Below are 25,259 nucleotides of genomic sequence, written 5' to 3' on the forward strand. Positions count from 1 at the left end.
GGAAAAATTCAGATTCAGGAGGGATATAGGAAAGTACTGGTTTGGTAATAGAGTTGTGGATGAGTGGAACAAACTCCCAAGTACCGTTATAGAGGCCAGAACGTTGTGTAGCTTTAAAAATAGGTTGGATAAATACATGAGTAGATGTGGGTGGGTGTGAGTTAGACCTGATAGCTTGTGCTAACAGGTCGGTTGCCGTGTTCCTCCCTTAAGTCAATGTGACCTGACCTGACTAGGTTGGGTGCATTGGCTTAAGCCGGTAGGGACTTGGACCTGCCTCGCATGGGCCAGTAGGCCTTCTGCAGTGTTCCTTCGTTCTTATGTTCTTATGTTCTTAACTCCCAAGGGTTTAGCATTCCCCCCCCCCCCATGAATAATGTAACCACCCCCCATGGATATAAAACTTCCTCCATGAATGGAATAAGAATATGGTAATAATAATGTAACTTGTTATTTCCAAGGCTATTTTTTTTATAGCTGGGCACAATTATGGATAATCATTAATCTTTAATACTTAATTTTTATTCAAATTTGCTTCAAGACAAAAAAATAAAAATCCAAAATTTAAATAATAATTATAGTCCTAAGTGTATAAACAATCAGGATAAACATAACTACAAACCTCTTACTATTATAACTACCCTAATTCATAAAATAACCACTATATATTAATGCCTTTTACAATATCAAACAAATTTAAGCCCTGATATCAACCATGCATGTAATGAAGCATAAAAGTCTGGTTTTTGTGAGCAACAACAACACACATCACACAGTGATAATCACAGCAAAATCTTAGGTACTTAGGAAAGCTGCAGCTTATAGTTATCTATTATTTTACTTAAAATAGGGACAAATTCTTTAACATATTTCATACAATTGGTCCATCAATCAACTGTGACTAACTTACATCATTTCCATATCATAAGCTTCTTTTCATAAAATAAAATATTACATTCATGGTGAGAGAGAGCACACACAGCACCTGGGAAAATGAAAGGCAATCAGGTTTCATCGAAGGAAATAGAGGACAGATCTAATTGCCTGAATCAAGAGCCTCTCACTGGCATCAAAATAAATCAAGTATTCACCTGAACCATACATTTTCAATAAGAACTTTCTGATACAGCCAATGAGCAATGTATATACTTACCTATTAGTGGTTGCATGGGTCTGATCTCAAGCTCCTGGCCCTGTGAGAAAGTGACCACTAACAGGCATGCATCTCTGACTTTGCTGGAATACTATGTTATCCTGTTTTATTACAATTGTGCAGTACACAACAAAACTACAGAGATGAAATTTTAAATGTTTTGGTCCATCCTGAACGAAAACACTAAGTTTAATCTTCAATTTGTAAAATAGCAATGACTTGTTGCAGGCATGGTATCGAGACTCAATCCTCTTATATATTAGTGGTTATCTTGACACTATAAGAATGGGAGAACATGGAAAAAATAATTAATTTTTTATCACCAGCAGTTTCCAAACAACATTGGGTGTCCCAACGAAGGAACCATTCACCATCACTCATTTAATATCAGTACTGCCCAAAAGTATGTGCACACTACTATTCAGATCCTTTGAACCACAACTATCTTCACCATCATCAGGTTGAACCTGTACTGTACTATCACTGCATCTTTGTTTATAATGTCTTCTCAATGTATTCATCATAAGAGGAATGAAAAATGATTGAATAACAAAAAGCATAAGGTGTGAATAAATTATGGTAATGAAATTACAAACTGATGTGATAAATCATACTGGTTAAATGATTTCACCCAGTCATCATAGTCAGTGATTTATAGTCATATGAACACACATCTGTTTACTTATAATTTTCACTATCAAAGATAGTAAGTGTACTGTTATGTAGTTTGCATAGAGGAAAATGTTTCCTACATGCCCTAAGGGCTTCATTATTAGTATGAAGAAAGCTAAAATGCTAAAGCATGTATGGTAATAGTAAGTTACCATTAGCAATGAAAAGTCAGCATATTAGTAGATACACACAGCTTAAAACAACCCCACACAATCGTGTCAAGTCATGTCCTGTGCTCACTTAATGTATAAAAGCCTGCTGCATACAGTTATCTTCTGAATGTATGGACTGTGGTTAGTTATAACTTTTCCTCATGACAAAATTGCTACTGCATATATTCTTTCCATGAATGTAATAATAATACTTATGTAGCACTGCATGATAAAAGGAAAACAACAATAGTAAAAGAGTACCAGTGCTAAGAGGTGAATACAATTGTGAAACTAGTGAAGGAGATCAGCCATGGATAAAAAGGCATACAATATACAGAATATGCATTAAAGGTGAGACTCTCAGAGAAGATGGTAGAGTGACTATGCAGGGCAATGAAAGATAATGAAAAATAATCTTGTGTGCTCTGATAAATAGGTTAATCTATCAAAATATGTGTGTGTGATCCATTTCCCACAACCAACACTATTATACTAGGATTACCAGAATCCTAGTTAGTTACAAATTCAATTCAATGATATTGTCAAAAAATCTCATAGGTACCAAGACTGAGAAATTGTCATAAATTGGGAAACAGCCTGTGGGAGATTGGAAAGTCCTGAACTATAGAATTTGTAGAGGAGTCTACAAGTCAACTGACTTGATATATAATAACTTTTGTGTATTTAGCAAAGATATGATAGCCAATGCTGAATGTGAAGGATAAGGAGCTGTGAAGTGCAGGGCTATGGATCCACTGCAGTGAACATCAAGTAGTTGGAAGTGTTCATAATTCTGCAGTAACTATACTAGCCAGATGTGGTAGACACTGTTAGGAAATATGACCAAGAAAAACAGCAGGAAGTCCCACTCCAGATTTGGAGCCACTGGTGTACATAGAAGCATCTGAATGCAATTGGGAAATGATCAAGAGTACAAAGATAGAGACCTGAAGAAGAGAGTGAAAATAATGATTGAGTCAGAAAAGGAGTCCTCAGTGAAGTTACTGGGACTAGGACCCCTAAAATATGATCTATAATTTGCAAAACTAAAAAGATAAGATTTTTAAATTTTATGCTGAAAGCAATATGCTATAAATAAGACTACTCTTTTAGTGATACCTCCCCACAGAAACCTATTGTTGCAGCACATGAAACAGCACCTATAGGAATGGAAATTGCTAAGCCAATACAAGTAATTGGTAAAAATTTATATTCTAGGGCCAGTAAATGTTATTTCCTGTGATATAGAATATATGGCTAAGAAAAAAGAGAGTGGAGAAAGTAAATTAAACTTGACTGGGTCAAGAACCACACATTGTCAGCCTTTCAGTCTATCTAACAATCGCAGAATTTTGTTAGTGTTAGATAAATGTTCTGCACATCTATAGACCAAGGGATATTACATTTGTTTCAGTACTGCTTTGAAGACAAATTTAGAACACATATGCTTAATGCTGTAGAGTAACTCCAAAAAAATACATTATCAATGACACTGGTCTTGCTACTGCTTGGTTATGAGAAAACTTACCACAGGACATTCTGAGGAACAGCTGGCATAACTTGTTGCTTTCCATCACAAGGAGTTTAACCTGCTTTACAACAGTGTTCTGTTTCACATTAAAGAAAACTGTATCTAATTTATTAGACTTTGCTAGATTAATATGTCAGGAGGCAAAAGTAAAAAGAGGGTACTAACATAGTATTTAAATGGCAACAATGTACTGTAGATGTGCATCAACCAACACACTGAAATTGTGCAAATGGTTTTGAATCCTGAACACTGTCAAAATAATGCCAACTATGATGGTTTGGATGAACAATAATTTTAGAGTAACAGGTTTGGTAGTAAAACTGAAGAGATATTTCATGGTCTGAAGCATTGCAGCTTACACTGGTGAACAACAAATGAAATTAAGTACAGCCTCCCTTCACTTAGCAACGTACTCGTTTACCGACGACTCAGACTTACAATGGACTCTCTGACCAGTATGGATACCTAAATAATGTATATTAGAGCTGATTTCCTCTATTCTGCTTATTACAATATACAGCACACCCTAAAATCTGGAACACCCTACCTGAGAACTCTAAAACTGCAGACACATTCATCACCTTCAAAACTACCATTAGAAAACATCTTATTTTCCTGATAAACCCCATCAACTAACTACACGAATACCACCTGGTGGTTCACTCTTACACTCACTCACCCATTTGACCATGAACAGAAATATTAATCTCAATCTTAAAATAATGAATCCTATGATACTCCAATACTGAAACTATGTACTGTGCCAAAACAAAAGCATTTACATTGCTAAACTCACAAACTAGTATTTAGTCACTTAGCCATAATACCAACTTATCTCATAATTTGTAATATTTTAAAATAAAGAATTAAACTAAGTCTGCCCGAAATGCCTAGCCATGCTAGGCATTCTAGTGGTACACTCTGTAATCATTATTTAACTACATGTAAACCACACAACAACCAAATTCTGTAAATTCAACATTGTAATCTTTATAGAGAATAAACTTTGAATTTGAATTTAAAAATATACCAGAAATATTATAAATGGTGCAAAGGTGACATTAAAAAAAATATCAAAGATGGTTGACACAAACCCATTACCATTATAGTATGCTCCTCACTTAGCGACGAATTTGTTTACCGACGAAGTCTTAGGAATGAGACTCCACCGTTAAGTGATGAGAGGCTGTATAATATTTTAAGTAGTGATCATTGAAGAAAAACCAGTTTATGGAACAATTGAAGCTGCTGGAAATTTTTCAGTGAGTAAACATAGTGCCAAGAGATGTTTCTGTACTGAAAATTCTCTACCTTCATCCTTATTTGCCCCAGATACTTCATGAATAAATAGGTAAAAAAGTGTTATAGGGACGGGATAACAGTTTAATCTCATTTCAAAAACACCCAAAATAAATAAAACTCATCCTTCATATTATACTTAGGAAGCAGGAATAAAAAATTATACTTTCTAAAGTAATTAACTAACTTTAAATATTAAAATATAAACTTCATTTAATATTACCTGGATGTGCATGACCTATTAACCCAAATCCAGAAAAAATCATGGAATACAGAAACCTTTTGGTTCTAAGTTTCCTGGATAAAGGGTTACCTATCTGTACTTTAATTTTATCACTATCAATAGGAAAAATAAAAAAAGACACTAAATATGGCTAAAATCAGTTGGTATTAGTGTGGATTTTAACCAAGGCAAGTGTAACTTATTCAGTTAAGAAAATCAGATACGGAAATAAAAAGTCCTGATAAGAACTTGTAAACTGAATTGAATAGTGTTACGTTTCTAAAATGTGTAATCTTTCACCATGATATTTAATGAGGTTCTGATCATAAACACTATTATATTGTAGAATGCAATTCATAACTTCTCAAATATAAACCATTGATACAACTTCCTTCACATTAATTTTATAACACATGGAACTGATACTTTACTTATTTTTTACACATTTTCTGAAGTTCAATCACCATTTTTTTTATTTATTGCTGGAAGCATAAAATCCCTAAGCTGTTCATAAGCTTCATCTACATCATCATTGACAATTACCCTGTCAAAGTTACCATCAATTTCTCCAAACTTCAGTTCTTTCTCTGCAATACTGAGCCTTTTTTTCAAGCTTTCTTCTGTTTCGGTGCCACGGGCTTGTAATCGTTTCTCTAAATCCTGTAGAAGAAAAATATGAATTAAGAGTGAAAAAGTGGACATAGACAAGGCTCACTACAAATCACTTTGATACGTAGATGCTCCTCACTTTACGATGGTTCGACTTACGATATTTTGACTTTAGGATGGTGTGACAGAGAAGCATATTCAGTACTGTACATTTATTGATAGGATAAACTTGTATTCATTTATATACTTTTCAATACCTGTATTTAGTTTGTTACAGTAATTATTGGTTTATTTACTTATTCACTGACAATAGTTATTTATTTACTTATTTATTTATCATATCATATTCATATTCGACTTATATTTTCAACTTACGATAGGTTCATCAGAACATAACCCCATCATAAGTTGAGAAGAACCTGTAATAGTAATAATTAAATAAAGGGATAGTCTACACTATAATTAACTCTAGACAATCTTAAAAGTTCTAATTTGGTAGCCTGATGTCATGACTACATGCAACCTACAAATTTACACAGCCATGACAGCTTGGCTCATTTGTTGATACATAAACAAGAGGAAGAGTCTCAGACTTGTAATATTAGTACAGTTTTTTCTAATTGTGCTTTTGGTAACTCCAACTGTTTTCTGGGGTCTCTCACCATCTACCACTTCTCTTATTCTAGTAAGCCTTTAATCTTTATGCATCTTCATGATCTGATCATATAAATAGGAGCAAAGTAGATTAGAATTATGCAAGCACATATGTGTGTGTGTGTACAGAGTGAGTGTGAGTGTTGTATAAAGTGCCTGTAAAGATTGTGTGTTTGTTAGATCAGAGTGAGTGAAGGCAAATGATCAAGATGTGACATGCCATTGGAGTGAGTAGTGTGGGAAGACCTATGAAGAAAACTATAGTGGTTTATAATTTTTATTGAATGGGTATACCAAAAAATTTGAATGTTTGTATGAGTAAAAAAAATCAAAGAATATTTATATGAAATCAGAAAGAAAATATTATTTACATTTTTAAGCTGGAATATGAGGATAAATCATAGGTAGTAGGTTGGTAGACAGCAACCGCCCAGGGAGGTACTACCGTCCTGCCAAGTGAGTGTAAAACGAAAGCCTGTAATTGTTTTACATGATGGTAGGATTGCTGATGTCCTTTTTTCTGTCTCATGAACATGCAAGATTTCAGGTACATCTTGCTACTTCTTCTTACACTTAGGTCACACTACACATACATGTACAAGCACATATATATACACCCCTCTGGGTTTTCTTCTATTTTCTTTCTAGTTCTTATTCTTGTTTATTTCCTCTTATCTCCATGGGGAAGGGGAACAGAATTCTTCCTCCGTACGCCATGCGTGTTTTAAGAGGCGACTAAAATGCTGGGAGCAAGGGGCTAGTAACCTCTTCTCCTGTATATAATACTAAATGTAAAAGGAGAAACTTTCATTTTTACTTTTGGGCCACCCAGCCTCGGTGGGATACGGCCGGTGTGTTGAAAGAAAGAAAGATGAGGATAAATTCCAAAACATTGATTTGTGCTGTCATATTAGGCTCAAACTCTCCTTTCTCAAACTGGAAGATATATGAACAATTCCCTGTACCTCTACTTTAAATTCTACACATTCTGATTGAGGTCTATAAGAAAACTTAAAAAGACACAATGTGCAGACACTACAAATCCCAGTCTAAGCAGCATACAGTACTACAATAAACACTGTTGCAAACCTCAATTGATGGTGGTCTGATGAAGATAAACTGTGCTGGCAGATCAGTTTTCTTGACCTGTATGACTCCCTGAGTATCTATATCTAAGATGCATATGCGGCCATTCTCCAGTACATCTTGTACAGCAGTTTTACTGGTCCCATACAAGTTTCCTAAGGATAAATGGCATCAATAGGTTAAAGCTAAAAAAATCCACATAATACAACAAGAAAACAATTTTAAACAATACTTAAAAGATTTATAACAATATTTATTAAAAAAAAACACAAATCTAAAATAATGCTTTGAATGAGTGTAATAATAATAAAATAAACATTGGTTTAGATGAATAACTAAAGTGTAATGAACACTTGTCAGTGTTCAATAATAACCCACATGGAGACAAACTCGGGAGATTAACTGATCTGTACATTTCGATCCCCTTCTGAGATCCTCTTCATCTGCTGAAAAGGATCCCAGAAGGGGGTTGAAATATACAGATGAATAATCTCCCGAGTTTGTCTCCATGTGGGTTATCACTGAGCATTAGTTCAGATAAAAATAAGTTCACAAACAAAACTGATCTGGAATATATAAACAGAGTTACAGATGCCATGATTTATCAGAGTTAACCAGAACTAAATAAATACATTACCTGAATATTCTGCATGTTCAATGAAATTCCCATTGTTGATTGCATCTTCCATCTCCTGTCTGGTGACAAAATAGTAGTGCTTGCCGTGTTCCTCTCCTTCCCTTGGAGAGCGTGTTGTGTGTGACACAGAAAATCCAAAATGAGGACCAAACTCCTCCAGCAGCTTCTTCAGTAGTGTTGACTTTCCAACTCCTGAATAAAATTTTATGCCGTGAATATTATGCAGAGAATTTGTAGCTTACCGATTAGGAACAACTGTGGGGCTTCCAAAAGTATTATTCAAACAGCAGAGGAGGGACTGTTGAGGTGGTTTTTGGACATTAAGCACAACAGCATAATCACTGACCAATTCAAAAGTCATGGCTTTCCAGTCCTTAAATGTTGCAACAAGGTGAAAGCTGAAGGCAGTGGAGATGTCATGTTTTGAGATCAATGTGTGATGTGAATATATGGCAAAACAGAGTAAAAAAAAAATTTGGTGACTGTGTAGTGATATAAATCATATAAATCAGGGAGTAGCAGAGGAGTTGTTGAGATGATGTGGTCACTGATGTATGGAGCAAGATAGGCTGACCAATAATGTATATATCTCTGGTATAAATGGAAAAAGGTGTACAGAACATTCAAAAAAGGGTTGAAAGGAGAATATCAAGGTAGTTGTAAGAAATAGGGGCTTGAGGAACTAGCAAGCATATCAGAGGATAGTGAATCAGAGTAGAGAGAAGTTTTTGGGATTTGACACTATTGGAGTGTGAGCAAGATAACATCTGTGAAGGAATTCATGGAAACCAGTTAGCCTGACATGAGTTCTGAACTAGTGCCTGCATTTTGAAGGTAGGGTGGAAATATTGCAGTTCTGGAGGTGAGAAGTACAGTGCCAGCACTCTGAAGGATGGAGGGGGATGTTGCAGTTTGGCAGATCATTAGAACTGTGATGTCTATGCTCTTCTGGAAACATGGTTTGGGTATGAGTTAGAGTGAATATGTTTTTTACTCCAAGTATAAATACAAACTTTTAAATTATTTATGTCCAGTGGTACCCTGAGTTTCGAACCCCTCCAACTCGAACAATTAAGTAAGTTAATTATTGTAAGTGCTTTTGTACGTGTACTTTTGGAGGTCTGAAACGGACTAACCTAATTTACATTATTTCTTATGGGACATATTCGTCCAGTATCAGCACTTGAACAGCCTTCTGGAACAAATTAAGTTCAAAACTCGGGGTACTACTGTATACATGTATATGTTTTAATGGCCAGAGTTCAAACCCCAAAAGAAAACAAATTAAATTGTAACGCATCATTTTAAACTTAAAGCACTTTGAAATGGAAGTTCTCATTAGTTATATTCTAATCATATACCTTTTAATCCTATAAAAAAAATATTTGATTACATATATTATTAATATATACAATATAAAGAATACTGAACTAGTAAGCCATGAACCTTAGCACACAACAAATTGTTCACATTATAATTTTACTGTGCAAGGTAACAAAATTCAGTTACTTTTAAGTATAGATTTCAATGGGTCAAACTCAAGGTTAAACAATTTTGTATTTCCAAAAAAGCACAAGAATCTCACACCAAAGATATAAAGAACAATACCTGAGGGTCCACAGAGCACGAGAGTTTGGGGTGTCATCTTGTGTACCACGTGACCCAAGCGGATGCCAAGTATACCTGTACGAATGAACACCCAGAGAATTACAGTAAGCCCTAGATACAACTAGTCTTGATTTAATGGACTTCTGAAATACAGGACAAAATTTGCTCGGTTAATGGTTCGGAAACAAGTGACAAAATCCATCGGTTACAGAACTGTATTATTGTAACACTCATAACAAAGCACTTATCTCTGTCCACCATAAATTCCATTATAGGCCATCCACTCCCTCTCTATTAGTCAGTTAAAACGAGGTTTTACCATTTGTATACTATACCATATTGATTCACAAAAAAATACAGTATCTATCACTGCTAAAGATAATTTTCTTTGAAAAGATAAAGTTTAAAGACAATTTAGCTTGTTTGGTAAAAATTACACAATTTACAAGCAATGATTTTAATTGAGTATAATTACAAATTGTGCACTATATACAGTACAGAAATCCACACCAACACAATGAATTTCGGTGATAACCTCAAAGCCAATCACAAACAATAAACTATAAAAATTTACCTAACGAATGGCTGCAGATCTTACTATGTATGTATTAACCTCAATTAACTCAATGACCCTCAAGGCACAACCTCATTGACCCCTTCACTGTCAGAAGCCCAGAAATTAATTGCTGACAATGTTGACATTTGTCAAAAAACAAAAAGTAATTTTTCTTCTGAAATGGTAAGAGAACCTTTTTCTGAAATTAAGGACACCAAAATTGCAAAATTTAATGGAAAACTTGAGGAATTACACAAGTGCAAAGTTAGCAGTCTGGGTGCCATTATGACACTGGGAATTTCACCCATTTTGAGTCCTATTTTAAGCCAATTATATTTCTCACTTCAACCAAATTCTTAGCTATTTTGCTAGTATGCCTTCCGTTCTATCGACTGAGCACAAAAAAATGCCCATTCAATTATTAGAACTAACCTTTAAAATGCAGAGAATACAATAATTTGACAAATTTTACACAAAATTAAAAAAAAAATCCAATTTAAAAACAGAGTCCAAAATAAACACTGTAGACATTCCTGACACTAAAGCAACATTAGTTGCTTTAGTGTCAGAGGCCTCTCCTCTATTACACTTGCCCTCCATTTTGAATTCATTATAACAAAAAAATCGAAGATTCACCCTATTACTCGGATAATAAAAAATAAACAAGAATGATTGGTCATGGTTTACAGCATCCCAATAATTTAATCATACATAATACAACCTATAAAACAACCTGAGGGGTGTAAGGAAGCCTTACCTATCCTCAGGAAAATGATTAAAAATTGAATATTTCCACTATTTTGAGCCTGATTTCAAGGTACTTCCAGTTTTAAAACCAACCAAAAACATCTCTATTTCAGTAGTATGTTTATGAAATGATACCAAGAAACAGACAATAAAACCATACAACCATCTTAGAAAACACCTCAAATTTTAAACCAAACACAAGGTCCAAGCTTTACTTTTCCCATTATATACACCAGGTGGGGCAGGATTAAACAAACTGCAGTATTGCCTATTACAGTACCCCCTCACTGAACCCACTAGAATCACTGAGACATCCATTTACTCTGACTATATAGCAACCACTCTAAAGTAGGCTTAATTATTGACATGATGACTGACCAGCATTCCATCTTTTCATTCACAGCTATCACAAATAAGCCAGTTGAAACCAAGAAACTTACAGGCAAGTAAGTAAGTTTATTCAGGCATACACAAATACAGTTACATAGATTATCATACAAAGTGACTTATTTCCATTGGGGCCCTTTTAATACCTCATTATTATACAATGTAGGAGATAATATCTTATTATTATACTCTAAAGGATATATACTAGGAATGAGTTATTTACATTTACACAATTTACATAAAGAATTTTTTCTGTTCTTCTTTTGTACCTTAGTACATAATGAAGCATCAAAATATCTCTACAGTAAAAGGCAGAAGACTAACCAAACTGCACAAGATATTAACACAGATGTGAACCTTTTTTAAAACAAATTCAATGCCTTTATAAAACACACTGCCCTATAAAACTCAAATCATAACATAAAAAGTAAATGCTCTGATGAACTAAAAAAAAAAAAAAAAAAAAAAAAAAAAGAAAAAAAATAAAAAAAAAAAAAAAAAACAAAAAAACAGAAAGAAGAAATAAACACCTCTTTGCTATCCCACATGTCAAACTGAATGGAAATTAAACATTAATATATTAAATGTGAAAAAGTGCACTTCAAGATTTAAAACTGTAGATTTAAAACATTCTGCAGATTCAAGATCACAAAGTATTGTAGGTATGTAATTCAGTCTTAATCACAATGTCTCATGACATACAATGTACAAGTTACTGCCAAAGCTGTACAAAAAGTAAGTTCAAATGAGGTTTGAACCCCTAAAATGTGAGATGAAATGGATCCCACTGTAATAACCAAAGTGGCAGTTCAAGCTTACCTGCCTGCCTGCCTGCTTGCCTGCCTGCAAACTGATGCAAAAATGACCCCCACTACCTGGCACACTGGATTGCCAGCACTCACCTGCCTGTCTATCAATTAATAAAAGAATGACCCCACCCACCAGTATACTGAGGTGCAGGTGCAAGAAGACCCCATCCCACCACCACACCCACTTATTATTATTATTATTACAGAGAAGTACTAAACCTATATAATCATACAGCTGGCACAGCCTAGCACTGGAGGTAATGCTTACTGCAAAGATTCCTATGTTGCAAGATCTTGACTTAGGGATATCTAAAGGATACCTGAAAGATGTATTTTGGGGGGTCAATGTCCTAGATCAGACCTCCTGGTGGATTAAGTCCTGATAAACCAGGCTGTTACAGCTAGCCTCATGCAGCCCAGAGGAGACACACTCAAGTTATTTCACAGAACAAAATACTACTCCATTTTAAAATTAAAATTGGTAAACTGTCACCTATACACTCCAGTAACAATCCTTCTTTTACATAGGATACACCGGTGTTAAACCTATGAAGCAATCGGAAGAGGCTTTTCCAGGTTATCACACAGAAAACAAATCTAGGAATGGTCTACCATATAAACTGATCAGATGGCACTTGCACATGCAAAGAGTTGCATAAACTTTTTCTTAGTCACAAGCACTGAAAATTGAAAGCTAATCAGGTGAGGTGTTCAAGGCAGAAAAAATATAGCAACTACTAATGGGTACCTCTCTGGGAAGACCTACAAATGGGACACCAAGAACAACTCTAAACTCTACTCTTGTAACTAAAAAGAATACACTATGAGCATTGCTCTGCTCTTGTAATAATAAATAATGAAATTGGCACAACACCAGTATAGCTCTGCGCCTATAACTACAAACCCTGAAAACAGTACACCATAAACACAGCTCTGTGTTTGTAACTTCAAGAAGTAATCTTCAATGGTCACCAACCTTAAGGTCTTGTTCCATAATAAGAACATAAGAAAGAAGGAACACTACAACAGGCCTACTGACCCATGCGGAGCAGGTCCATGTCCCCCCCCCCGGATTAGACCAATGACCCACCCCCTGGATTATCCCAATGACCCACCCAGTCTGGTCATCCCCACTCAAGGATGGAGCATTGTACTAGACCCAGCAGCACGAGCTAGTCAGGTCCAACTCACACCCACCCACACCCACTCATGTATTTATCTAACCTATTTTTAAAACTACACAACATTTTAGCCTCAATAACTGTACTCAGGAGCTTGTTCCACTCATCCACAACTCTAATACCAAACCAGTGCTTTCCTATATCCTTCCTGAATCTGAATTTTTCCAACTTGAAACCATTGCTGTGAGTCCTGTCTTGGCTGGAAATTTTCAGCACACTATTTACATCCCCTTTATTTATTCCTGTTTTCCATTTATACACCTTGATCATATCCCCCCTAATTCTACGCCTTTCGAGAGAGTGCAAATTCAGGGTCTTCAGTCTATCCCCATAGGGAAGATTTCTGATACATGGGATCATCTTTGTCATCCTCCTTTGTACGTTTTCCAGAGCATTTATATCCATTCTGTAATACGGTGACCAGAACTGAGCAGCATAGTCTAAATGAGGCCTAACCAAGGATATATAGAGTTGAAGAACAACCTGAGGACTTCTATTATTTATACTTCTAGATATGAAGCCAAGAATTCTGTTAGCTTTATTGCGAACACTAATGCACTGTTGTCTTGGTTTTAGGTTACTGTTAACCAGAACTCCTAAATCCTTTTCGCAATCGGTAATATTAAGATCTACATTATTCAGTTTATATGTGGCATGGTTATTTAACTGTCCAACATTCAGTACAGGTATCTTCTTTGATTGATGAGTAGCTGTAGCACAGCAGAGTAAAAGAGAGGGAGGGAGTGAATATAAATGGGAGAGGACAGAGACAATGAAACAGAAGAGCAAGAGAGGGGGGGTAAGGGAGGTGTGAAAAGGAAAGGGGGACAAGAAAAGTGGAAGGGAAGAAAAAGAGGAAGAGGGGAAGAAAAAGACGAAGGGAAGAAAAAGAGGAAGAGGGGAAGAAGATAAGAGCTAGCTATTATGACTTAGCGTGACTGAGTGGATCAATTAATGCTATTGATGTCCATTCTCTTACTAAGAAACCTGCACGAGCCCACACTGTGCACATGCAAGTGCATCCTACATTATACCTTCCTTTTTCCCATACACAGTCATATGTGTACCACTTCCTCTGTACTATTTGAGCCTCTGTACCACCTGAATAGAGCCAGAAAGCCTATACAGTACTGGTGACCTTCTAGGAACACAGCAGTTACATAAACATCCTCAATTATGGGAGTTCGATTATTGTATTGTAAGACAGTTCAATGCTGTACTTATCCCTCTCATTATTGTTGGTGGTCCATCACCTCTGCTCATCTGAATGGCTCAGTTTCACAGATTAAAAATGATAATGGTTATTGAATATTCCTCTCATCTATTTCCAATAAATCTTAAATACAGTAATTACAGTACAAAGTAATGGCATGACAGTGTCTCTCACCAGCCTATTAAAAACGCTGAAGTGTTATGATTTATGATATATGAAAATGATGTAATTCTACACTGGTCATTAATATATTACCTCTTCAATTAATCTAACCTATAAGCCTATGCTCATCTGTGTGCTTTTAATTAATGTATGACTGCTAAGTGCTTAACTTTACTGTGGGTACATTTCCCCTCAAGGAAGGTTCCTTGATGTTGGTGAGGGGCTCTTGATTTAGGGAATTGGATCTGTGCTCCAGTTCCCCGAATTAAGCCTGAATGCCTTCCACATCCCCCCCCAGGCGCTGTATAATCCTCCGGGTTTAGCGTTTCCCCCTTGATTATAATAATAATGTGGGTACATTTAAAAATAATCTACTTGCAACTCCCTGTTTTCTCCGCCTCTGTATATAACAGAGTTATATTACAAATGAGTAGTGTTTGCCATGCTGAGACTATCAACAATTATCTGTCATGTTAGAAACCATCCTATAATCTGGTTCTGTGCTAATATTACTGTACTAACACATTACTGTATCCCCAACTTATTTCAAGCAATTTGTATATTGTAGTGATCATTCTTAGTAAAACAATAAACCCTTGATGTAATGGACCTTGATTTAACAGACTGAATGTATGGGACAAAAATCGCCTGGTGACTTGGAAGTTTGATGCTTACAGATTTGTTTTGTTCGTTATTGTAAAAATAAATAAAAAAAACTCTCTCATCTGTAGTGACCACAATTACCATTACTGGACACCCACTCATTTATTAGTGTTAAATCATGGGTTTACTGTAAATACAATTTTCATTAACTTAAAACAATTACTGAAAAACAATGAAATGCAAAAAAGCAGGAGGAACATACGTATATTATAAATATATGCAACACTATCACTGCACTAATGAGACATTACTGCAAGTTAACCAATACAGTACTCTGCATACTATTTTAAATAAAACAAATTGTAAATGAAAGAAAACATATTATCTTCAGAAATTTACAAAACATTTATAAATATACGAATACACAGTAACAAAGAAAGTCATGTGTAGTATAAAGCTGTAATATTTCAGTGTGCTGCATTACAGTATCTAAATAATCACTCACATGTAATGTTCCATTAGAGGTACAAGCAGCTTCTTGAAAATTAATGTTATATTCTATTAGTTCCCTTACCAAGCTAATAAAAATAACTGATACTACACGTATATAACTACTGTAGCCTTCATGTGATATTATTATTATTAAAGTATTACTTTGTATCCAAGATGAAGCACAAATCTAGTAGAAGTTAAACAGCCCACTGGGAAAACAAAATTATCAGGTTTGATCTGAGGAACAGCAGGATAACTTCAATTACTCACGAAATCGTAATAACACAATTACAAACAAACCATGGAACGGATGGGGTCTGAACCCATGGCGAGTGTGTAAGTCACTGGGCCAGCTGGCTACAATAAGATTAATCCTACCTAGTTGGATAAATTTACATTTATGAGATCATGTTATTTTTAACTATCTGGGGAGGTGTTATTTATCTGCAAGGACAAGAAAGTTAGTAGCAAGCCAAACCAACCAGTAATACACTTACTGCTGGCTTTCCAAAAGAGTGAAGTCATGGCATTATTCAGCGTATCTATTATACAGGACTGAAAAAAAAAAAAGCAATGAAGAAGAGACTAATCTCTTGACAGTCTTTGAAGCAGAGATACTTTTTGTTAAACTAAATTATAATTTATAATATAGATCTGTTCATCATTCTCTTAGAACTTATGATTATAACTTAATACACAAAAACAGTGATAATATGCCCTCAAACTTAACTCATGGTCATTCCAGCAAATAGTTGTAAAGGTTTAATAGTCAGTACCAGAACACCTAAACTCATGTCATAATCACTCTAGGTGGCAAAAACATCTTCCATCACATCTCACTTCTCAGCACAACCACCACCACTACTGCATCACACTTCTCCCCCAGCATAACCACCCCAACTACTACCTCACACTTCTACCCAGCATAACCACCACCACTACTACCTCACACTTCTCCCCCAGCATAACCACCCCAACTACTACCTCACACTTCTACCCAGCATAACCACCACCACTACTACCTCACACTTCTCCCCCAGCATAACCACCCCAACTACTACCTCACACTTCTACCCAGCATAACCACCACCACTACTACCTCACACTTCTCCCCCAGCATAACCACCACCACTACTACCTCACACTTCTCCCCCAGCATAACCACCACCACTACTACCTCACAATTCTCCCCCAGCATAACCACCCCAACTACTACCTCACACTTCTACCCAGCATCACCACAAACTACTACTACCTCACACTTCTCCCCCAGCATAACCACCACCACTACTACCTCACACTTCTCCCCCAGCATAACCACCACCACTACTACCTCACACTTCTCCCCCAGCATAACCACCACCACTACCACCTCACACTTCTCCCCCAGCATAACCACCACCACTACTACCTCACACTTCTCCCCCAGCATAACCACCACCACTACTACCTCACACTTCTCCCCCAGCATAACCACCACCACTACTACCTCACAATTCTCCCCCAGCATAACCACCCCAACTACTACCTCACACTTCTACCCAGCATCACCACAAACTACTACTACCTCACACTTCTCCCCCAGCATAACCACCACCACTACTACCTCACACTTCTCCCCCAGCATAACCACCACCACTACTACCTCACACTTCTCCCCCAGCATAACCACCACCACTACCACCTCACACTTCTCCCCCAGCATAACCACCACCACTACTACCTCACACTTCTCCCCCAGCATAACCACCACCACTACTACCTCACACTTCTCCCCCAGCATAACCACCACCACTACTACCTCACACTTCTCCCCCAGCATAACCACCACCACTACTACCTCACACTTCTCCCCCAGCATAACCACCACCACTACTACCTCACACTTCTCCCCCAGCATAACCACCACCACTACTACCTCACATTTCTCCCCCAGCATAACCACCACCACTACTAACACCTCTCCCCCAGCATAACCACCACCACTACCTCACACTTCTCCCTCAGCATAACCACTACAACTACTAACTCACTCTTCCCCAGCATAACCACCACCACTACTACCTACCACCTCTCCCCAGCATAACCACCACCACCACTACTACCTAACACTTCTCTGCCAGCATAACCACGACCACTACTACCTAACACCTCTCCCCCAGCATAACCACCACCACTACTGCCTAACACCTCTCCTCAGCATACCCACTCCCCCAACATAACAACCACCACTACTACCTCACACCTCTCCCCCAGCATAACCACCACCACTACTACCTCACACCTTTCCCCCAGCATAACAACCACCTGGCTTAGGTGGAAACGTTGGGTATGTTTCCATACACCTGCTGTCCCTGTTCACCTAACATTACAGTGGAACCTCGGTTTTCGTATGCCCTGGTTTTTTGTAGGATTTGGTTTTCAAGGACTTTTTTTGTCGAAATTTTGTCCCAGTTTTCGTACATCCGCTCAGTTTTCGTAGAGCTGACAATGGTCTGCTGTACCAAACGCATCCGCCTGCCCACACCCACACAAAGCATCCCACGCATTCTGACTCAGTCTGGCTTTGTTTCTCGTTGAGTGAGCATTGTGAGAATGTGCCTTCTTCAGTGACTAAGGGCATGTGTGCAAAGTGGAATGAGCTGCAAAGTTTTGTGGAGAAATATCACTCTAGAAGAGCTGTTGCAAGCCATGTCTGGAACATGTTCAATGACAATGCCTTGTCCCATTTTAGGCAGATCTTAAAGATGCCAGGGGTCCAATGACTCTCAAGCTGGTCCTAGTGCCAGTAAAAGACAAAGAAGGGAAGTAACCCTGGACAGGGCCTTGATACCTGAAGTCCTTATGGAGGATTCTCTTCCAAACAATTACCTCTCTTCCTCCCTCTCCCCTCCTCACCACCTTCTATATGCCAAATTTATCCATTTCATTAGTCATTTATATTTATTTCTCATTGTTTTCTGTATGTAAAACTATAGTTATTCTCTATAAAATGTATTTTTGTTAATATTTTTTGGGTGTCTGGAATGGATTAATTAGATTAACATTAATTTTTATGAGAAATGTTGCTTCAGTTTTCATACAATTTGGTTTTTGTCAGACTTTCTGGAACAAATTAATCACGAAAACTGAGGGTCCACTGTATGTAGGTGTCTGGGTGTCAGTCAACTGTGGTGGGTGTTAGGCAACTGTGGTGGGTGCCAGTCAACTGTGGTGGGTGTCAGTCAACTGTGGTGGGTGTCAGTCAACTGTGGTGGGTGCCAGTCAACTGTGGTGGGTGTCAGTCAACTGTGGTGGGTGCCAGTCAACTGTGGTGGGTGTCAGTCAACTGTGGTGGGTGTCAGTCAACTGTGGTGGGTGTCAGTCAACTGTGTTGGGTGTCAGTCAACTGTGGTGGGTGTCAGTCAACTGTGGTGGGTGTCAGTCAACTGTGTTGGGTGTCAGTCAACTGTGGTGGGTGTCAGTCAACTGTGTTGGGTGTCAGTCAACTGTGGTGGGTGTCAGTCAACTGTGGTGGGTCACATCCTGGGGGACAACATTAAAGGACACCAATGAAAATAAGACATTTATTTTACTGGGCTATCCTGGGTCCCTTCGGGTTAAAAACCCTAACAAATCTAATGTAATCTTATATTATTACCTTACACCTCTTTCCCCAGCATTACCAGTACCACCACCACCACCACCACCTCACACCATCCTCAGCACCTCCACCTCACACCATCCTCAGCATTACCACCACCACCTCACACCATCCTCAGCACCTCCACCTCACACCATCCTCAGCACCACCTTACACCATCCTCAGCACCTACACCTCACACCATCCTCAGCACCACCTTACACCATCCTCAGCACCTCCACCTCACACCATCCTCAGCACCACCGCCTCACAGCATCCTCAGCACCACCACACCATCCTCAGCACCACCACACCATCCTCAGCACCACCACCTCACAGCATCCTCAGCACCACCACCTCACAGCATCCTCAGCACCACCACCTCACAGCATCCTCAGCACCACCACAGCATCCTCAGCACCACCACAGCATCCTCAGCACCACCACACCATCCTCAGCATCACCACATCATCCTCAGTACCACCACACCATCCTCAGCACCACCACACCATCCTCAGCACCACCACCTCACAGCATCCTCAGCACCACCACACCATCCTCAGCACCACCACACCATCCTCAGCACCCCCACACCATCCTCAGCACCCCCACACCATCCTCAGCACCACCTAACAGCATCCTCAGCACCACCACACCATCCTCAGCACCACCACACCATCCTCAGCACCACCACACCATCCTCAGCACCACCACACCACCCTCAGCACCACCACACCACCCTCAGCACCACCACAGCATCCTCAGCACGACCACAGCATCCTCAGCACCACCACACCATCCTCAGCACCACCACACCATCCTCAGCACCACCACACCATCCTCTGCACCATCCTCAGCACAACCACACCATCCTCAGCACCACCACACCATCCTCAGCACCACCTCACAGCATCCTCAGCACCACCACAGCATCTTCAGTACCACCAGAGCATCCTCAGCACCACCACAGCATCCTCAGCACCACCACCTCGCACCATCCTCAGCACCACACCATCCTCAGCACCACCTAACACCATCCTCAGCACCACCACAGCATCCTCAGCACCACCACACCATCCTCAGCACCACCACACCATCCTCAGCACCACCACACCATCCTCTGCACCATCCTCAGCACAACCACACCATCCTCAGCACCACCACACCATCCTCAGCACCACCTCACAGCATCCTCAGCACCACCACAGCATCTTCAGTACCACCAGAGCATCCTCAGCACCACCACAGCATCCTCAGCACCACCACCTCGCACCATCCTCAGCACCACACCATCCTCAGCACCACCTAACACCATCCTCAGCACCACCACAGCATCCTCAGCACCACCACACCATCCTCAGCACCACCACACCACCCTCAGCACCACACCATCCTCAGCACCACCACACCATCCTCAGCACCACCACACCATCCTCAGCACCACCACACCATCCTCAGCACCACCACACCATCCTCAGCACCACCACACCATCCTCAGCACCACCACACCATCCTCAGCACCACCACACCATCCTCAGCACCACCACACCATCCTCAGCACCACCACACCATCCTCAGCACCACCACAGCATCACCACACCATCCTCAGCACCACCACACCATCCTCAGCACCACCGCACCATCCTCAGCACCACCACACCATCCTCAGCACCACCACACCATCCTCAGCACCACCACCTCACAGCTGGTGTACTCACAGACGAGCCTGGCAAGAGTGTCAGTGAGAGACTGTGGGAGTGCCAGGCAGCGTCCACGTGGCGGCACCAATATCATGTAGTGTAACAGGAGGAGGAGCTTCCTTCTTCTCGTGGAGTTTTTAATGCCAGTGACAGCATACGCCGTCGAGGAGGAAGAGGAAGAGGAGCCGGAGACTAACACAAGTCATCCACCATATTATTGTTGTTAAAGTTGTTAAGGACAACCAGAGCTTACGCCTTATTAAGCTCTGTTATGGTGTACCGCTGAGTCTACTTTCTTGAGAACTTCATGCTCACCCAGTGAGCTCTGCAGGATAAAAAAAAAAAACAGGGTTACAAAAGTAAGTTTATTTAGGCACAGATACACATAAATACAATTACCATATATAGTGTAAATTACCTAAGATAACCCATAAAGTCAGACAAGGTTATTTATTTCCACTGGGGTTCTTGATTTACTGAGGTCACACTAAGTATTTATCAGACCCTGTGGGCATTTTTACATCACAAGGAAGTAATGTTAATAATTTCATATTTTACACTTACCACTAAAAAATGATCATAACTGAGTTGTAATTTTATTATAAAAGGTTCATTCATTTAGTCAATGCAAAATATGCATAGACTAGATAAGTCTGGGGAAAATATGGTGCTTAAATCTGCGAGGAAATTTTAAAAGAGACAAAATTTCCTCTGGTAAATCTAAATGTCCCTTAGAAGTCTCAACATAGTTATTCCGAGCACTGTATACATAACACAGTTGCAATAACAAATATTTTGCCACGAGTACACTAAGAAGCAACACAATAAGTGTGAGGGGCCCAAGACTGTTCAATTACCTCCCAGCATACATAAGGGTTATTGGCAATAAATCCCCTTGGCTGTCTTCAAGAAGGAGGTGGACAGTCAGTACCTGACCAGCCTGGCTGTAGTTCGTACACTGGACTGCAGTTAGGACCTCCAGCCATTTGCAAACCTCTTCTGATTAAGTGCAACACAGAATAAAGGGAATAAATCACCATGACTTTCCTGGGGGTTATCATAGGTAATTTACACATATGTTACTATGTATGATAATTTGTGCAACTGTATTTAGGTACAGGTACGCATAAGTACAATCATCAGACGTGTTTCTCCTGGTGCCCCTGGGTTACATAACAATTTCTCTTTTCATCACGGGCATAGCCAACACGACCGCGATTTTCAACATGTTGTTGAAAATCTCGGTTATCTTACTTGCTGGATGAACGGGAACAACAGGTGTAAGGAAACGCGCCTAGTGTTTTCACCCTTTCCGGGGATCGAACCACGGACACTCAGTATGTGAAGCTAAAACGTTGCCCACCAGACTGTGGAAATTTATTTGGTCCCTAAAGTTCCACAGGACAGATCCAGCATGGCCGTAATGGGACGGCTGAGCTGGCTGGCCCCTAAACCCTCCCAAACAAACAGCATTCTCTCTATTTTGGCGTGGATTGTTGGTAGGCATTTATTTAATTTATAGATTTATCCTTCAGGGAAGGAGTAGGTAGTTTTACTGTTAGTACACTAATATTAGGTTTACTAAGGCAACTGTAGATAATAATAATGTAGACCTAAGACCTTAACATAGGTAGTAATAGGCCGATAATGTAGGCAAACACTAGGATAAGTTAGCTAGGGAGAACTGGCAGCCCTAGTTTGAATGAAGAGACGAGGGTCTGGAAGAGAGACCAGCTCGTTCTTCTTAAGACAGACACCAACTGGACAAGACGTGCCGTGATCAGCAGACGGCGCCCCCCACGTGTCTTCACATTTGAGACCTGGGGAAATCTGGTAGAGGCACCTCGATGTACCGTAGATGACCTCCGTCAGGCCCATACACTAAGACAAGACCTCCTTTATCTCGTAGATTTCTGGCCAGTGTCTGGGGAGATTGTGAGTGAGTTTTATCTGTGGGCCCGGTGTGCAGTAGGCAGTGCATGCCCAGTAAGTACCAGTGTCTCAAGGCAGTCTGGAAGCTAGTGTCCATGTCTGCATAGTTGTACTAGGGGATACATACCCTCTTGGATATAGGAATTTCTGAGGTGCAGGCAGGACACGAATAACAATTGAATATTGCAGGAATTAAGGCTCCTGGTTGCACATGGTTTCTGGGGGAAAGTCCAGAGGGGCTAAGGCTAAGCTTAGGGAAGTTGAAGATCAGGATATATGCTGCAACACCAAGTAAGTTAGTCCTTTATACGTGCATGCAGGCGAGTTTCTTGCAACATCAATCATTTGTGAAAATCTGTCCTATAAGCCACTTGTGAGGCTGAGGTACCCACCTCAGAGCTCGGTGTCAACAGAGTTTGCCAGGGTAGGTGACTCACTTGGAGGCAGCCCACACAAATTTTCACACAGACCGCGGGATGAAGGGGTCAACGCTTCCGAGACTCGGTCCATGACCAGGCCGCGGGGTAGAGCAGGGCCTGATTAACCAGACTGTTACTGCTGGCCACACGCAGGCTTAGACACTGATTACCTCAAACTTCTTCTGATCTTCACCATTCTTCTTTGCATAGGACTGATGAAGCCACTGTGTGGCGAAACGTTTCCTCACTGGAAACTTATTCCACGAAACGTTCATTATGTAAGCATAAGTAACCCTTAATATATCCACTTACATGACTCACGAAATCGTAATGACACGATTGTCAACAAACCATACCCCGGCCGGGATTGAACCCGCATCAGTCTCAAAACTCCAGCCCGTCGCGTTAGTGGCTAACGCGATGGGCTGGAGTTTTGAGACTCTCTGACCGCGGGTTCAATCCCGGCCGGGGTATGGTTTATCCACTTACATAAACACTTGAATATAATATTCGACATTTTACAGATTTAAGTAATTACACAAAGTATACAATAATCTTAGGAGAAAATAACATCGTTATAAGACCTAGAATAGTAAGAAATAGATCAAAAATTGTATGAGAGACGCTGGTCAGAATACACACGTCGAGAAGGTCAGTCGTGTAGCCAGCACACAGGTAATTCTTACTTAAGAGGAACTTTTTGCCAACGAAGCTTCCTCAAGCCCCGAGGATAACTGTTAATATCCTTTCAAGCCCCAGCGGACTGGGTCTACGTTTTATTCAGCATTACTGGCCAGTTCTACTGTTGAAGTGTGGAATGTGGATGTCCTGCTGGGAGTTTAATGGCGGAAGGTAACATGGTAGCTCGTCAACTTCTGAAGTATCCAGTAAGGAAGTGAAGCTCTCCTTCTATTTCAAGTAGAACTGCCAGTGTACTATTAGGAAACACAGCAAACAAAAATTCTTGTGGATTTCTCTAGTATGAGCAACTGGCGTGCCCAAGTTGTTATCTCGAGATATTTGTGTCGACAGTTTTAGCTAGATTATCTGCACGTTAAGGGGCAGTTCATGGAAAATCCCAACACTCACTTAAGATACTCAAATGTTGCACATATGTCTAATTTATCAGCAATTCGTGGTTGACATGAGTCACTCGCACACCCTTTAATGAGGCTTAAGCAAAACAGCAGCTTGTTATATGTATTCTGATGAAAATATATTTATATATTCACTGTTTTGTCCAGGTATACATCACGTCTCCATCAAGGTCCCGCCCAGCAAAACATAGTTTATACAAAATACCCAAATGTTGCAAAACTGACTGTCGATATATACTATCCATACTCTTGTTTCACACAGGATGAGCTGTACATCCTAACTCAGGATAACAGATTTCATCACTCTGTGTAAATATCTTTGATGGAATGACGAAAACACGACTAGATTTTCTCTCTCACAATATATAACAATCATATAGAAAAGGAAGTAACATACTACTGATGTGTTCTTCCCCTCACCTGCCTATCAAACTCTCGCCAGCTCACTACACCTGCTGGTGTTAATGCTTAGAACACCTGTACAGGTTAATGACACTCACTCCCACCCTCCCTTATCCCCCCAACAGAATGGTAAATATTGTCTTATCAACCAGTTGGAATTTTATGACAAAGTAATGAAACTGAGGTATGAGAGAGAGCTGAGTGGATTACATTATCTTAGATTGCAAAAAGGTGTTTGATACAGTACCTCACGTTGGACCAGGAGAAGAAGTTGATGTACAAGCAGGACTGACAGGAGAAAATACTCTAGTGG

At 39.6% G+C, this 25,259-nt stretch overlaps 1 protein-coding gene across 2 annotated transcripts; it reads right to left on the minus strand.

Annotated features, from left to right (window-relative positions):
- Positions 1 to 4,577: 4,577 nt before the first annotated feature.
- Positions 4,578 to 21,330, minus strand: LOC128697564 (guanylate kinase). Of its 2 annotated transcripts, XM_070093942.1 has the most exons (6): positions 21,115 to 21,304; positions 16,272 to 16,329; positions 9,625 to 9,699; positions 8,017 to 8,208; positions 7,383 to 7,534; positions 4,578 to 5,690 (listed from the first exon to the last, which is right to left on the minus strand). In XM_070093942.1, exons 2-6 carry the CDS (start codon positions 16,297 to 16,299, stop codon positions 5,487 to 5,489), a joined length of 651 nt encoding a protein of 216 aa, XP_069950043.1. In that variant the 5' UTR covers positions 16,300 to 16,329; positions 21,115 to 21,304; the 3' UTR covers positions 4,578 to 5,486. The 2 variants fall into 2 exon arrangements, with proteins under 2 accessions (XP_069950043.1, XP_053645330.2); XM_053789355.2 differs by lacking the exon at positions 16,272 to 16,329 and having other exon boundaries at positions 5,342 to 5,690; positions 21,115 to 21,330.
- Between the last annotated feature and the right edge of the window lie 3,929 nt (positions 21,331 to 25,259).

The sequence above is a fragment of the Cherax quadricarinatus genome, chromosome 44 (assembly GCF_038502225.1).
Source record: "Cherax quadricarinatus isolate ZL_2023a chromosome 44, ASM3850222v1, whole genome shotgun sequence".
Taxonomy (NCBI): Eukaryota; Metazoa; Arthropoda; class Malacostraca; order Decapoda; family Parastacidae; genus Cherax; species Cherax quadricarinatus.

What these genes read in the sequence shown, in the direction of transcription:
- LOC128697564 (XM_053789355.2), bottom strand. Translation starts at nt 21,190, where the DNA reads ATGATATTGGTGCCGCCACGTGGACGCTGCCTGGCACTCCCACAGTCT. An exon ending in CACTCTTGCCAGGCTCGTCT is followed by an intron (nt 9,700 to 21,114) that starts GTGAGTACACCA and finishes TCATTCGTACAG; the next exon opens with GTATACTTGGCATCCGCTTG. An exon ending in CGTGCTCTGTGGACCCTCAG is followed by an intron (nt 8,209 to 9,624) that starts GTATTGTTCTTT and finishes AATTTTATTCAG; the next exon opens with GAGTTGGAAAGTCAACACTA.